This window comes from Myxocyprinus asiaticus, chromosome 42 (genome assembly GCF_019703515.2).
Source record: "Myxocyprinus asiaticus isolate MX2 ecotype Aquarium Trade chromosome 42, UBuf_Myxa_2, whole genome shotgun sequence".
Taxonomy (NCBI): domain Eukaryota; kingdom Metazoa; phylum Chordata; class Actinopteri; order Cypriniformes; family Catostomidae; genus Myxocyprinus; species Myxocyprinus asiaticus.
The window spans coordinates 2,749,741-2,766,486 of record NC_059385.1 but is presented as its reverse complement, the minus strand read 5'-3'; the positions used below and the strand labels follow the sequence as shown (position 1 = coordinate 2,766,486).

At 37.1% G+C, this 16,746-nt stretch overlaps 1 protein-coding gene across 4 annotated transcripts in view; it reads right to left on the bottom strand.

Annotated features, from left to right (window-relative positions):
- The window catches only part of LOC127432306 (zinc finger FYVE domain-containing protein 16-like), a 39,806-nt gene that overhangs the window by 7,340 nt on the left and 15,720 nt on the right, over positions 1-16,746 (bottom strand). Inside the window, exons 5-12 of one of the 4 annotated variants that reach the window (XM_051683200.1) lie at positions 15,880-16,056; positions 9,800-9,939; positions 9,491-9,713; positions 7,510-7,632; positions 7,260-7,415; positions 6,056-6,280; positions 3,417-3,499; positions 2,739-2,843 (exon numbers count right to left, since the gene is read on the bottom strand). In XM_051683200.1, the coding sequence (XP_051539160.1) occupies positions 2,739-2,843; positions 3,417-3,499; positions 6,056-6,280; positions 7,260-7,415; positions 7,510-7,632; positions 9,491-9,713; positions 9,800-9,939; positions 15,880-16,056 (1,232 nt within the window). Of the gene's footprint in view, positions 1-2,738; positions 2,844-3,416; positions 3,500-6,055; positions 6,281-7,259; positions 7,416-7,509; positions 7,633-9,490; positions 9,714-9,799; positions 9,943-15,879; positions 16,057-16,746 lie in introns of all 4 variants that reach the window. The other 3 variants (XM_051683201.1, XM_051683202.1, XM_051683203.1) reach the window with 3 other exon arrangements.

The window sequence follows — 16,746 nt, the reverse complement described above, 5'->3', positions numbered from 1 at the left end:
TACACATTTTTGTTAACTTGTATCTGGACTTCTGTATTCTGGATTCAGACCTGTTTTTTTTTTTCCTTTCCCCACTTTAGTTGTAATAGGATATCAGTCCACTTTTCAATCACAGTTATTATTATTAAAATATTTATTATTTCAATATTACTGTAATTCAATATGAAAAGATAATACAATTATTATTATTAACAACAATAAAACAACGATAATAAAAGAATAATAATTATTGGAACTTTATTATACAATAGTAACGTATTTCAGTCATTATTTCTTCACTTTAAAACCCTGGAGCTTTTCTTTTGACACTCCAAGACGACGGTAACCTTAGAGTGTCTGTGTGAGGGCTAGTTCATAATAGTTAACATTTTCTTTTAAGGTCTGGTGAATTGCTCCTCTGGTTCCAATCTCAATGCGTGTTATAAGTGAACTGAACTATTGAGCATCTACATCTCAGATGGAGTTCGTGTGCAGCGCTCACTCAGAGCTGAAAACAGTAGCGCGTCATTAGTCCGCATGTGCTGTGTGTGTGACAACGGAACACCGTTCATTTACTGAAGCGCGCTGCGCATGCAGATTGCAGACTATATATTTATTTATTAAACACAGCCTTTTGTGATTCACTAAGCTATAGTATGTCTTCAAGAGACTTTAAATAAATGCAAGTCATATAGATTACCTTAATGGTGCTTTTATGGTTCTTTTATGCCATTTTTGGAGCTTGACGGTAACGACAAAGACTAACACACAGTATCGGATTTGGATCATCTGGCTCGTCGGACTGATACCCAACCCAGTTAGTATCGGAGCTGATACCGATCCAGGTATCGGATCAGTGCATTCCTATTATTTACTTTTACCACAGAAAATAACTGACACGTCCCTCGTTAATAATAATAATGGGATCAGTGAATGGGACCAGTCCATAAATATTAAAACACATTATTTCAAAAGTATAGCCACAAGATGTAAACATTACACATGCTAACAATGTTAGTGGGATAAAATCACCCACTACAGAGTTTATGACAATGAAGCAATATTGGATATAATTTTACACAGATAAGGTTTGTCCATGATTTTATTTATTTATTTATGTTAACATGTATATTTTTTTACATCTTGTGGCTATACTTTCAAAACAGCGAGTATTTTAAGGTTTATGGATTGGCACTATTCACTTCCATTGTAAATGCCTCACTTTATTAGCAATTGTTACTTTTTTTTTTTTTTCAAAATTTTTTTTTGTGGTAATCAGCATTATTCCACAAATGCTGTCAATTGAGCTTAACACCTTATCCTAAGCAATCTGTCTGTCCACACCAGTGTTGGGTGTAATGCATTACTAAGTAATTAATTACTGTAATTAAATTACTTTTTCATTGAAAAAAGGGATTACTCTTAATTTTTCAGTAATTACAGTTCTGATGTAATTGCGTTAAATACTGTATAGACTATAGAACAATTCTATATAAAACAATAGTGAATTTAAAATCAAAATTTAATGTCTAATGTTAAAATATGTTTTCTAATTTAACGCTGCCCCTTTAAATTCTTTGGCCAGTTCATTAATATTTTATTTGATTTTATATGATTTATTTGAAAGAAATCAACATGCCTGTCCTTGTATTTTTCATCTGGTCGAGGTTGATCAGGGTTTTAGAGAGTAATTAGTAATAAGTATTGCAATTACTTTTCAGACAGAGTAATTAGTACAGTAATCTAATTACACTATAGAAGATGTAATTAGTTTTTAGTAACTTACCCAACATTGGTCCACACCAGGCACGACGTGACACCACGATATTAATACACTAAAATGAGGATAATTGACAATAAAATGTAGAAAACAGAGCAATTACAGACAGAACAGTCTGTTTATTGAACGCAACTTATTGTCTCACATCAGCTCCATAACGCTTTCTACGGCAAGCCCTGAGAGGATAAATACACAATCACACACATGCACAGGGAAAAGTTACTTTATGAATCGCATCCTTATTCAGTCTGTTACGATTGTTTATGTTCACACGGTCCTCCTGTTGTTATTTCGGCAATCTCCACATAACAGGGAAGTGGAGAGAATGTCAGAATGAGCCAGTATGTCTCCCCTCTGTCATTCTGAACCGGTGTGTGTGTGTGTGTGTGTGTGTGTGTGTGTGTGTGTGTGTGCGAGACAGAGCTCCGGCTGAAGAGAGCGAGACCACAAGCACAACATTCGGTAGGTGTGTGACACCCTCGGCCAAAATCAGGTTGTTGTGAACCAGCTAGTTAGATGCCAGCTTTAATATACTGTAATTTTAAACCCAATTGTTGACTGCGCTGCCTGACGTGAAGTCACAGAAAAGAAACCATTCAAAAAATACAAAGCCCTGTCACTGTCGCTCATCGTGCGTCGCAGCTGGTTAGGAAAAAAGATGTCTTTCATCGCGTATCGTGGCGTCACGTCGGTCTGGTTAGGACACAGTGTGACTTGTATTCAACTATGTTCATTTTTCAATAAACGTCATGAAACACAAGTTAGATTTTGTACGCCGAAAATTCTACCAGTCAATGCAAGATTTTATGTAACTTTAATGCTACAATTACACATTTATACAACCCAAAAACACACAGCACACTTAAAAATGACCTGAAGAGAAGTATCTACAAAACAAAAAGTATGATGTCATGTCTGTTTGAACGTATGAATTGCAGGAAATTGTCTCACTGCTGCAATATTCCAATAAAACTCTGACCTCATTAAACCTGGACTTGGGAATGTCGATATAGCTGTTGCCCATCTCCATGTGTACTCTTAGACCGTCCACCACCGGTAAACTGTACTGGTAGTTCCTCAGGTCCTGTGACAAAATCAACACAACACAAGAATGATGGTGGACACAAAGGATTTGTCATTTAAAGGCAAAACACGTACAAGTTTATCTTTAGACTAAAATGGATTTGTAAAAGAGTCACCAGTAATGAGCCAGTTTAAATGAGAATTTAACTTAATCTGCATCAGATAACTCCAACACATGTCCATGCCTGTGCAAAGGAAAGTGGCCAGGAGTAAAAGGCATAAAGGCGGCCTTTAATTCTCAAATCTCAAGAGCGACTCAGAGCAGAAGTACACTCTGGCTGAACCAAAGATGTCAGATGAGACAGGCAGGAAAACAGATTAACCAAACCACCTTTCTTTCTAAAAGAACAGAGTTGCATCTACTAATAATGTGGTAATTCCTGCCACATAATTGTCTTAAAATGTATTTCTATATCCTATTTCCACTGAACCCAAAATCTGAAAATATTCAATGAAACCATGGCAAACCTAAAATTTTAATTAGACAACAATCCATATAAAAGGATGAATTAGTATCTGGTGTGAACTCTGCTTTCATAATGTGTCAAAGTTCATATGAAGTGTGAACACGTACAGTGAGCAGATTCATGATGGTGTGTCCCGTCTCTTTAAATACTGACTCACGGAAACGCACGCTCACCATTGGGCAGGGATACACTGTAAAGAATAAACAACAGATTAGGGCTGGGTATTGATACAGATTTCCCGATTCGATTCCAATTCACATGCTCTTGATTGAGATTTAGATTGAATTCCAATTCATTTGGGTATATATTCCAGATCTAATGTCCATTTTGCTTACATATGAAAGAAATACTCTCTGCTTATGCTGTAAATCAGGGTTTCCCCAAACGGGGGTTATTGACAGTGTTTCGAGACTTCTGATGGGTCTTGAAGGTGTCATTCAGGTAGCCACCTAGTATTTCCTTGCATGGCTGGTAAAATTAAAAATAAAGGCTAATGTATAACTTCCTTAAAAATATAAACTGAATGTTTCATTGACATGTGGGGGACATGACCCCCACCCCAGGTTACAATGGTTTTTATTTTATCATTTTAGCTATTAGAACATTTTACAAATTCCATCTATTCTATCAATCAATATGATGCTTTGAAATTACATATATCATATTGCTTTCTGTTTACATGCATAATTTGCACTATTGGCAAGTATTTACATTGACTTGTAGAACAAGTGCTAAAACGGTACTGTCTCTTTAAGAAAAGAAAAGTTTTGGGGGAAAAGATTTGAACGTTAAAATACTTTTCAGAAGTATAGCCACAAATCAAACAATATGCGTGTTAACATGATTTAAGTGTGATAAAATCATTTACCAACCACATCTGTGTAAAGTTATGTGCAATGTTACAACTTCGTTGCCATTACGATGTAATGTCAACAAACCCTGAGGGTGGGTTGCACCAATAAGGATTAAATTAAGCGGAGTTTAGAGCTAATCCAGGGTTTGTTGATACAAGTTTTATTTTAATCTGAGTTGTTGCACCACTTAATTTTAAATACGGTTTAACAAATCAGAGATTAAACTTTTAAGCCGTGATTAAACGGTCACCTGCGATTAATTTTGTCCGACATGATGGATTCTAAACATAGCTGTTGATAGTTAGTACACAGTGCTGACCAAGGAGGTTAAGAAAATGTCGCAGCAGCATGTACAATGTCACAAGCTTTAAAATACGGTATCATAATTTACGAATCTCGGATCGACCGCCTCCCCTCGTCAACGCCACTATTGTGGCCAGAAATGAACAGCCATGCTGCCGACTGAAACGAGTATAAGAGAGAAGGGGAGCAATAAAGATCACTTGTCATTGTAACCGCTCTCGTTAAATGCCGAAATTACACTTTACTCTCGCTTCTCCTCGAGAGACCCATCTCTGTCCGGTTTCTCCGCATGTAAAGGATGAAAAGCGGGTAATCGAGACAAGCCGCCACACTCGCACACCAAATTTGAAAGCACACATTGCGGCCAACGGCCCAACATTTCAGACCATAATAACATAAATAATATGATAAACGTCTCTCAGAGGGCTGACTGCACATGCACTGTTCATTTACCTAGTCATTCATGTTTAATTGTAGGTCCGTTGTTTATTTAAACCACTTCAGCTGTTAAAGTTAATTGTTATCTGAGATTTTAAAGTATTGGAGCTACAGGATTAAAGTTAATTCAGGTTTACTGTAACATTTAAATCAGGATCAAATCGATGGTTAAAATGTAACCCTGATTACTTTTAAACAAGGTTTAAAGTTCGGTGCAACAAAATTATCAGATAAACCTTGATTTAATCTAAATGTAAGATTAATCCTTGTTGGTGCAACCCAACCTGAAACTCTTCAATGACTGTAAAAATGTTAATGTTATACTATCGGGAAATCATTTGGCGGCAAACGTTGTCGTCTAACAAATGCGCCCTATGAAAAACAACGCGGTATTCTTCTCAGGGCGTTTACTGGCCTGAAAAGAAGAATCATCCATAGGTCCCCATTCAAATGAAGACTTTTTTGTCTTACTGGGGACATTTTTACTTAAAAACACATGCTTGTTTAAATCTATTAACTGCAAAGATTGGTACTGGAGTTACACCTGAACATCCATCTCTGAAATCTCTAGAAAACTATGTAATAAACTGTCCTTTTCTGTGATAACAAACCACTGTGATTGGACCAGTTTGACCATCGCTGCCAGTGCTGAGAAAAGTAACATTTATCACATGACCACACTCTCGTATATGCTTCCTTCAGCAGTGGTCTGAATGACAATGGTGTGCAATAAGGAGTCATTCACACCAAACGCATTTTCCCGCTCATCTACTTTTTTAAAAAATTGTTTTTCTATATAAATATGCGCTAGACACGTCTTTGGCCGTTGCGCTATGTCAGGTTAACAAGAACATCTCTCGATTTATTGGATTGCTTCTAGCTTTTTTTAGTGCAAGAATGTGTTCGGTCTGAGCGGCCAATAAAGTATAATATACATTTAATGAAACAATAACATAACATGCTCTTTCCGACTAAATGACTTCACGGTAAATTAAGCATCAATCGAAAATGACCTATAAAAAAAATAAAATAATGGAGACCCCCCCTGTTTCCTGACAACTGTAATACAAAATAATTAAAAGGGTAAATACAAGCTTTTCCATTGCAACGATGGCTCTACTGAGGTGCTTCATGTTTTGACGAGGGCTCACCGTTGTATTGCGCCCCCAGTGTGAGCAGCAGTCGGAGGGGAAACACTTTGGCCCAGGGAACCTCGAGCTTCTGAATCAAAACCCCACAGAGGAAAGAGACCTGCGGCAGAGCCAGACCATCCTCCGGCTGAAAACTGGGAGAGAAGAACAACACGCCACCATGATCTTTACTGCCCAGAAAACTGTCAGTGAACGTCACGTTGCCAAGGTGCTCGATGAACCTCCCTGTAAACCATAAAAGAAAAGCACCGTATTAGCCACATAAACGCTTTTAATTGTTTACATAAATGTTTTCTGTTGTTGTCCAACAAATTATAAGAATATGATTCAACAATTGACACCTCGCAAACCATACATTTTTGCTGGTATAAATCTGATTTATTTACTAGATCGGTAAAGTTAGTCAAGACATGTCAAGATGTTGGCTTGAAAGTTTTTGAAAGATTTTAACCTCAAGAAAGGTGGATAGATTTTGTATTGTAACCTAAAGCCATGATATGGCTGGCCTTGAGTGTGTTTGTTTACATTTTAATTTGTTGACATTTGGAGTTTGAATTAACGAGCATTCCATTGGTCCATTTGAACATTGTCAATGTAAGTCTATGGGATTTTTTAGTATTTTGATGGTCCGCTATGTGAAAATGTTTTTTCCCGATCAGTTAGAAAAGATATAGCAACATGAGTTAGAAACAGTCTGTGCTGAGTTTGGTGGATGTAGCTTGAAAGCTCTAGGAGGAGTTACAATTGATAATTTTGGTCTATGTTTGGGGATTTTGAAAAAAAAACAGAGTCTATAGAATAACAGTATGTTGGCTTTGTAAAGCCAACATAATAAAGGGGATTTATCATGGTAAACAGGATTTTTCTTACTCTTTTGTTTTTGTTAATAAAACAGTTTGGTGTACTATTTACACATACTGTAATGTTCAAAACTCCAAACTGTAGGTGATGTTTCTCAGTCAATCATAACATTAAGGGCATTTATATGTAGATGTCTTGTAGGTATAGCAGCAAAAACTGCCTGTTTAATTCTAAGGGTCAGAGAGAGTATGGAAAATGGTCATAAAAAACTAAATGGCTGTTTTTTTGTGTAAGAAACCTTGAGTGACATTGTAGTCAAGACTACAAAGACTCTGTGGGGGAAAATAAGGCAAAAGTTTATAATAAACCATCTGTTAAAAGATTAAAGTTTTGAGTGGCGTACCTTTCTGTGCTTCCTGATATATACTAACATAGAGGTTGAATACGTCTCTAGGCAGACTGTTTTCTTCTGGGAGACACTCAATTATAAACACCAGCTCCTTCTGTCCCACTCCCTGAAGACCATTAGAACTCAAGCACCAGCATCTCCGCCCACAATCTACAACACAAACAAAAGACAAAGATAGCAATGATGTTTGTCAGACAAACAGGTTGTATATTCTCACGTATTTCAACTATATCTTAAAACATACATGTGACGAGCTTGACGTTAACCAGTAAATTGGCGTTGAGCACAAAGGTCAAAGGTCGTGGGCCTCCCTCCTCCAATAGCAGCAATATCTGGCAAACAGCAGGACGTTCCTCGACTAATAAATCTGTGATGAAATCCAAAGAAAATCATGTATTATTAAGTGCAATGGAAAATAAAATTTGCTGAATCGAATTAATTCCGATTCACCAGTAAAATTCTGATTCATGAAAATATGACTCTCCTGAGCTGTTCGGTCATTTTTGACCCAAATAATTTTTTTCGTTTAATAAAAATTGTTTCCTTTATCTGACAAGTACAACACTTGGTGACTTTTCCTCCATTTACCATCTGAACATAAAAAAATAAAGAAATAAAACAAAATAAAAAGTGGGCTTGATTCGATAAGTCTAAGTGGGCGTAAAACAACAACAACAACAACAAAAAAACACACACACCTTTGGTATTCGCGGTCAAAATTGACCGACCACTGAAAATGAATGGGAAAGACCAAAAAAAAAAAAAAAAAAAAAAAGAGCAATTTTTTTAATCTGTCAACTACAATCAGTAAATCAGCCACAATGCAGAAAATAAAAAATGACAGAAATTACAGAGTGAGACTCTAAAACATCCTCGGTGCAACACATCCATGCACACACAAACACACTTACACACAAATGAACTGGTGAGACTATAACAAAGAGCTTTGTTTACATTTGTCACAAAATATTTTTATAAAATAAATCAGTCACAATGCTAAACACACACACTCAGAAATGAATGGGTGAGATAACACACTGACAATGTAGAACACACACACACACACACACACAAACACTTGCTACATGTTTTTAAATTGCAAATTTTTTACTTTTATGCTCTAATTTTCAGAATTTTGTATTTCATTTCTGTTTCTTGGTGTTAATTTTCTTGATATTATTATGCATTTACTTTGAAATAATTATTGGTAGAAAAATGCTTATTCTGTGTCTTCTCTTTGTAACACCATGGTCAGGTTTGATTGCAAGCATAGTAACATTAACTGCAAAAACTGACATTTCAAATACATTTTAAAATGCTAAACTTTGACAAATAATAGTTTGATAATGTTTAAATATATATCCAACTGCACATATTGTGATAAAATATAAAATTAGGTTACAACAAGCCATCAGACTACACAGTAGGTGTCCACAGTTATCTATTGGCTGTTACTGGCTGGTTTTCAAGTCATGTTATTTATATTTTGTTCACCAGATAGCAGCAATCTGCCACCAATTTATGTCACATTCTCATATTTTCTACATGTTTCAATTTATAGAAGTGTAGGTTCGGAATTTATTTATTTTTTTCAAAAATTGTATATGCAAATAACTGGTCAAATTTAGAAATTGCCATGTAAATAAGATCAAAATAGCATAAAATTAAAAAGAAATGCATAATGTTATTGTTCTTCAGAGAAGAAGAAATGGTATCATTATCATAAAAAAAATAATAATTAAAAAAAAAAAAAAGTTACGCATCTGACCCTTCCAGTCAAAAATGGCTGCGAATATCAAAAGGAGGTGTAATTTTTCAGCACCATAGGAGGGTTAAATGAACCGTTTAAAAAGATTCGTTCTGAACAATACAAAAACTTGTGGCAAAATCTGACCGAGTGGTTGCAAAATTAGCATCCAGCTAGATGTTTATGTGAAAATGTGTAGTTACAGATTCACATTTACAAAAGAATTGTTATCATAAACGGTATTTTGATTAACAAAACATTAAAGTATGCCCCCAAAAATGGTTTGGTTTCATTTAGTATGTATTTAGGATTAATTACACTTACAATCTTTTAAATTCTGTCATCAATTACCAACTCATGTTGTTCCAAACATGTATGACCTTTCTCCATATTATGTTATTTGTTGTATGGTGACATGAGGATGAGTACATGACAGAATTTTCATTTTAGGGTGAACTATCCCTTTAAATGTTCTTACCCCCATCTTCCTCCTCTCCTGTGGAAATGAGCAGCGGAGGAAGACCTTCATCATCTTCAGGCACCAGACTGACCCCTCGCTCCACACAGCTGCCTACCCCACAGAGCAGGGCGTAGTCCCACGGACCCCTGACGGGCAGGCGGCTCAACTCAGCAGGACTGTAGGAACTGACCCCAGCACCCTGAACACCCTCACCACTCTCGCCAGGAAATTTACCATCAGTCTGAAAGGCAACAAATCAATGAATGACTTCAACAGTCTTTATCAGTTACCTCGAGCTGATCAGTGAAGAGGATTTATCTGTCTCACCCCCAACAGGTCTGGTGTCACTGGACTCAACTCCTGAGAGGATCTTCTGGTCTGTACAGAGAGTTTGGTGGTGTCAGCTACCTCACCGTTAGGCAGAATACCATCAGCAAACCACACGTGCTTCTGTTCGCGTGGAAAACCTACTAGAACAAATAGAGAAACACAAACGGCAGCTTCATCAAGATCACGTTTAAAATGGTGTACAAATAAAGTTTGCCTAAACTGTGACTTCCTTGGGTGTGCTTAAGAGATATTAAAAGACATGGGCTGCATTCTTATTCGCATATTTCTATTACACACTCAAAAGTTCTTACTGGCGATGGTATCCATTACTTCTATTTAGTGTGTATATATATATATATATATATATATATATATATATCACACACACATACACACACACACACACACACACACACACACACACACACACACATTTAGCTGTTTCAGAAGGAAATTGGTACTTTAATTCACTGATCACAAAGTATAGTCAGGATATTACTGATGTAAAAAACAGCACCATCACTATTTGAAAAAAGTCATTTTTGATCAAATCTAGACAGCAGCCATCACTCCAACACCTTATCCTTGAGTAATCATGATAAATTGATCATTTGGTACTAGAAAATCACTTGCCATTATATCAAACACAGCTGAAAGATATTTGGTTCATTAAATGAAGCGTAACATTGTCTTTGTGTTTGTTTTTGAGTTGCCACAGTATGCAATAGACTGGCATGTCTTAAGGTCAATATTAGGTCAAAAATGGCAAAAAAAGAAACAGCTTTCTCTAGAAACTCATCAGTCAATCATTGTTTTGAGGAATGAAGGCTATACAATGCTTGAAATTGCCAAAAAACTGAAGATTTCATACAAAGGTGTACACTACAGTCTTCAAAGACAAAGGACAACTGGCTCTAACAAGGACAGAAAGAGATGTGGAAGACCAGATGTACAACTAAACAAGAGGATAAGTACATCAGAGTCTCTAGTTTGAGAAATAGACGCCTCACATGTCCTCAGCTGACAGCTTCATTGAATTCTACCCGCTCAACACCAGTTTCATGTACAACAGTAAAGAGAAGACTCAGGGGTGCAGGCCTTATGGGAAGAATTGCAAAGAAAAAGACACTTTTGAAACAGAAAAACAAAAAGAAAAGGTTCGAGTGGGCAAAGAAACACAGACATTGGACAACAGATCATTGGAAAAGAGTGTTATGGATCTTAACCCCATTGAGCTTTTGTGGGATCAGCTAGACTGTAAGGTGCGTGAGAAGTGCCCGACAAGACAGTCACATCTATGGCAAGTGCTACAGGAAGTGTGGGGTGAAATGTCACCTGAGTATCTGGACAAACTGACAGCTAGAATAACAAGGATCTGTAAAGCTGTCATTGTTGCACGTGGAGGATTTTTTGATGAGAACTCATTGAAGTAGTTTAAGTAGTTTGTAATAGTAATTTTTCATGTTATTAATGTCCTGACTATACATTGTGATCAGTTGAATGTCACTTTGTTGAATAAAAGTACCAATTTCTTTCCATAAGAGCAAAATCTGTACATTATTCCAAACTTTTGGCCGCCAGTGTGTGTGTGTGTATATATATATATATATATCACACAGACACACACACACACACACACACACACACACACACTCACAGGTATATACACCGATCAGCCACAACATTAAAACCACCTGCCTAATATTGTGTAGGTCCCCCTCGTGCCATCCAAACAGCGCCAACCCGCATCTCAGAACAGCATTCTGAGATGATATTCTTCTCACCACAATTGTACAGAGTGATTATCTGAGTTACCGTAGACTTTGTCAGTTTGAACCAGTCTGGCCATTCTCTGTTGACCTCTCTCATCAACAAGACATTTCCGTCCACTGGATGTTTTTTGTTTTTGGCACCATTCTGAGTAAATTCTAGAAAAGCAAAATGTGTTCCACATCTCTGATGTACAGATGCAGATGCAATCTTGGTTTATTATATATATAAAAAGTTATATTTGGGCGAAATTACATGTATTACAAACAAATCAACATACCAAAAATGTCATCAGGCATCAGATTAGGGTCCTATAGGTTGCCATGGAAACGTGCGTAATAGTTTGACAACTGAGGGGAGAATAAGCGTTTTTTTTGTATATGAACGGATCGGATGGAAAAAAACATCAACCATTACGTTATCTCATCATAAACACCTTTTTTTTAAAAGTGTGCAACAGTAAGTATGCATACGTTAAGCTGTAAAGTAGCTAATAGTTAACATAAGTGTCTGAACTGAACATATTTAGTTTAGCCTGGAATACGTGTAACTGTAGGCAGCTCCCTCTCCTCTTGCAGCCGCTTTACCATATGCTTACACATGGCAATGGGATCCAGCGTGCAAGGGGGTGGTCACTGTACTCCAATTTAAGCAAGATTGTTGATGATACATTGCATTGTTGAGCAGAGTGACACAGTAAACAAACATCAGTTCTGAAGTGCATTCTGTGTGTGGGTCTTTTAATGTGAGTCAGGCAGAACATCACTTCTTAAATTTGAGCCACTGTGCCTTTTCAGTGCAGAGCCACCAGGCTTCACATCTGCTGTATTTCCTACAGACGCCTTTTATAAATCATGTGGAGAGTGACTAGTCCACTACAGGCATCGACTTAGTTGTAGTAAACTAGTCTATGCAACCCCTAGGGCGAATTAGAACCCGGAAACTCTAAAAACTAGAGGCAAAAAGTCACTACCAGACCAGTCAGTCATGTTCTTAATTAAAGTGTTCATCTACTGAATAATAAAATCCCAAGACTGACAGTGGCAGTTGTAGAGATGAAATTACTATATGATGTGAAATATTTATTTGAGTGCTTGAATCAGTCAGAATGACTGTTTTTCAAAACAGGTCATTTAAAAGAATATTTTACTGTGCATAACATGATTAATATTCATGAATGTCACAGCACTGCCCCCCACAGTACAACTGTCATACAGTTTTTATTTTATTAGGCCTAACTTTGTGTTAATGTTTGCTTTCAAATGGATTATTCCAGCGGTCACAAAGGTGATAGGCCTACAGGACTTTATAAGCAGAATAACATGGGATATGCATGCACTCTCCATCCATGGGTACACTTAACAAAATAAAACAATTTGGCCCGCATAAGGTGACATTTAGTTCAGACTGTCAGTTCTATATGTCAAGTTAAGGAACATATAGAATTTTTTTAATGTTTTTAATAGAGATTTTATAGAGATTGGTACCTAAATCCATAAGAACTAGGCATGGGCACTTGCTTTGGTGTTGCCACCCCTAATAGTCTTTATAACACCCCATGGAAAAAATTTTAGATCCGCCCCTGCCTAGTACTAAGACCAGTATTAGGACATACTAGCTATCCTGTGTCATAAAATGTAAGTATATACTTGTAGTGTACACTAAAACAGTGTGAAAGTATTGGCACATACTTTCTATACTATGTCATAAAGTACATACTTAGAGTGTCTAATAAGACAGTAGGAAGATCCTATTTATAGTTTGTCATACAATTTAAGTATATAATTGGAGTGTTCACTAAGACAGTGTGACAGTATTGGGATATACTACCTATACTATGTCATTAATGTATATACTTTGAGTGTGTACTAAGACAGTATGCAAGAACAGGGACATCCTATCTATAGTTGGTCATAAAACTTAAGAATGTAATTTGAGTCTGTACTAAGGCAGTGTAACAGTTTTGGGACATACTATATATACTATCATAAATGTAAGTATATACTTAGTAGGGGTGTAATGATCCATCGATCTGGATCGATGCATCAATTAATTAACCAACGATGCAATGTCATCGATACAACACTTAAAGATCAATGTATTTTTTTTTTTAAGATGCACCTTTATTTTAATGCTCTAATTCCAACCTCATCCATATGCATTTCTATCATGCGATACAGCATCCTTATTATATTCATCCCGTTTTATAAGCGCTAAATATGTTTCTCATGTGGGACATGGATGTGATTAATTAAAGTTGCACTGCTTTATCTGTGCGCGCACGTCAACAGGGCTGTGAGCTTCGGTGACAGGATAGCGGTGTGCCACTCATATGCGCGATTAAACCGGACTTCCCTTAATATGGTGGCGCATGTGACACATCTGAATTTTACATGAGCATTTTCACTTTTAAATCGCTTTGGAGCAATTCAACCATGTCAAACAGCTAAAGAGTCCCGGTCCTCTGAACAGAGCTGACGAGGGAAAGAGAAAACACCTGCCCTGCTGCACCCACATCAATTACAAGACTTTTCACATCTTCACATCAACACCCTTACCAACATTTATCACAGTAAACTGTAGGAGAATTTTTCAATACAACCGTGGAAGGTGCAGCCAAGAAAAAACTTGGATAGCACATACTCTCCTGTCATGGGTAAGTAAGTATTTTGGATTGAAAGACTTGCTTGACTGTTGTAGAGATGACAAATTGTCTGTAGTGTTTCCCTCATTCCACAAGCCAATGAGCTGTCATCAAATGATTGATGATCACTTTTATGTGATTTTATGACTTTATTTTTTATATTATTTATTTTTCTGTATATACATATTTTTGTCTCAATGTGGACTTTTCAGAGAGCTCAATAAAATACTCTAAATATTTTGGTTGCATTTTTTACATTATAAATGTAATTGATTTTGTAAAATCATAATACACATAATATCGTAATATCAGTCGCAGGCCCCCAAATCAAAGTGCAAGACTTTGAGGTATCGGCAATCACTGGATCGCTGGCTAAGAGAATCGATACAAGATTGTATCGTGATGAAACTGGTGATTTACACCCCTAATACTTAAGGTGCACTTGCTTGAGTCAATGTAGCTTTTGTTGGACGGCGCAAATAAAAACAAAATGTTTTGATAGCACCAGTGTTTACACTTTTCTGGGAAATCGAACGACAAATGGCTGACTCACACTGAGGCAAAGGACCATTCACCCCAAACATGTTTTTGCATCCGTCTGCACTGATTTTTCATTGTTTTTCAATGTAAAACTGCATGTATGTAAACCTGTATGTCCCCTGTTTTGGGCTCACAATTGTCACCATATTTCTACAGCTGTCGTAATAGAAAAAGTTTATGAAGACTGTCAAAAATTCCTCTTTGATAGTGCTAGGGGTTGTGAGTTATATGTTGTTGTATTGACACACTTCAAAAATCCACCGCAAAAAGCATACCATCCAGGCACCTTTGACATACTATTTTCAACATACTATTATTTGGGAGACACTAGTCATAATATTGCATACTATACACAGTATGGATGGTATGCAAATTGGAATGCAGCCAGTTTCATTCAAGAACTAATTATTAAGACTATAAAAGGGATAGTTCACCCAAAAATGAAAATTCTCTCATCATTTACTCACCCTCATGCCAACCCAGATTTGTATGACTTTCTTCTTCTGCAGAACACAAATTATGATTTTTAGAAGAATATTTCAGCTCTGTAAGTACACACAATGCAAGTGAATGGGTGCAAAATTTTGGACACTCCAAAAAGCACATAAAGGCATCATAAAAGTAATCCATAAGACTCCAGTGGTAAAAATCAATATCTTCAGAATCAATATAATAGGTGTGGGTGAGAAACAGATCAATATTTAAGTCCTTTTTTTCTTGAAATTCTTCTCCCTGCCCAGTAAGGGGCAGTATGCATGAAGACCGTGAATCACCAAAAACACAAGAAGAAGAATGTGAACGTGATCCGTTTCTCACCCACATCTATCATATCGCTTCTAAAAGATATTGATTTTACCACTGGAGTCTTATGGATTACTTTTATGCTGACTTATGTAATTTTTGGAGCTTCAAAATTTTGGCCACCATTCACTTGCATTGTATGGACAAAAAGAGCTGAGAAATTTTTCTAAAAATCTTCATTTGAGTTCAACAGATGAAAGAAAGTCATACACATCTGGGATGGCAAAAGGGTGAGTAAATGAGAGAATTTTCATTTTTGGGTGAACTATTCCTTTGAATTAATGGAGGTCATTGGGACTGTCCTATAACTCGCAGTGCGTACCGTCATTACCGGGGTGCTTGAGGACAGACACGGGGACCATGACGGTAGGTGGGGGAGAGTTGAGGGTGCCGTCGGCACGGGCCTGCTGCATGGGCGGTATGGTGGAGCAGTACTCTGATGGGACGTTAGGATTGGGACTGGGCCCAGTGGGGCTCATCATTCTCTCATGGGCTTGAGCTGCACACAAGCACAAAAAAATCATCAGCAATCATGTTTTTTTTTTAGCGTTATCATACTAAAACCCAAAGTATACTTTGGTTTTGACGCGAACACTTAAGCATCTGTTTACAGTCGAACGCTAGCCTTTCAAAGTATACTTCATTTGACAGTGTGCACATACACAGGCGATTGGCGCATACCCATAACGATGTCTTCGTATTCCAACAGACTTGAGATATACAAATGCAGGTATCTCCTGACCTCCTCACATACGCGCTCTTGACGTGCACATCCACTGTTGTTGCTTCCACCTTTGTCTCATGTTGTTTAGCTGCGATTTCATCTTATAGTACTTTTTCGAGACCGCAATGGCTCAACTGTGGGTGTTGCCACCTAGTGGACCCACTAACTAGTGCAAATAATTCCGGGTGTATGCACATACTGTGTATTCAAAGTATGCACAGTTAGAAAAATCGGGCCGCATGTGTTCAGTGCTCAAGCACTCTACTGATGACGAAATTTGTGTCACGCATCCTGTACGCAGACGCCTAGCGTTCGCGTCTGATTGAAGTATTCTTTGGGTTTAAGAGAGAGAATGAGAGAAATAAAAACAGAAAAAGTGGCCGTTTTAAGTTTTCAACACCATTAAGACAACATGAAATTAAAACTGACCCTATTTGCTATCTTATATAAATTATACACAAAGTG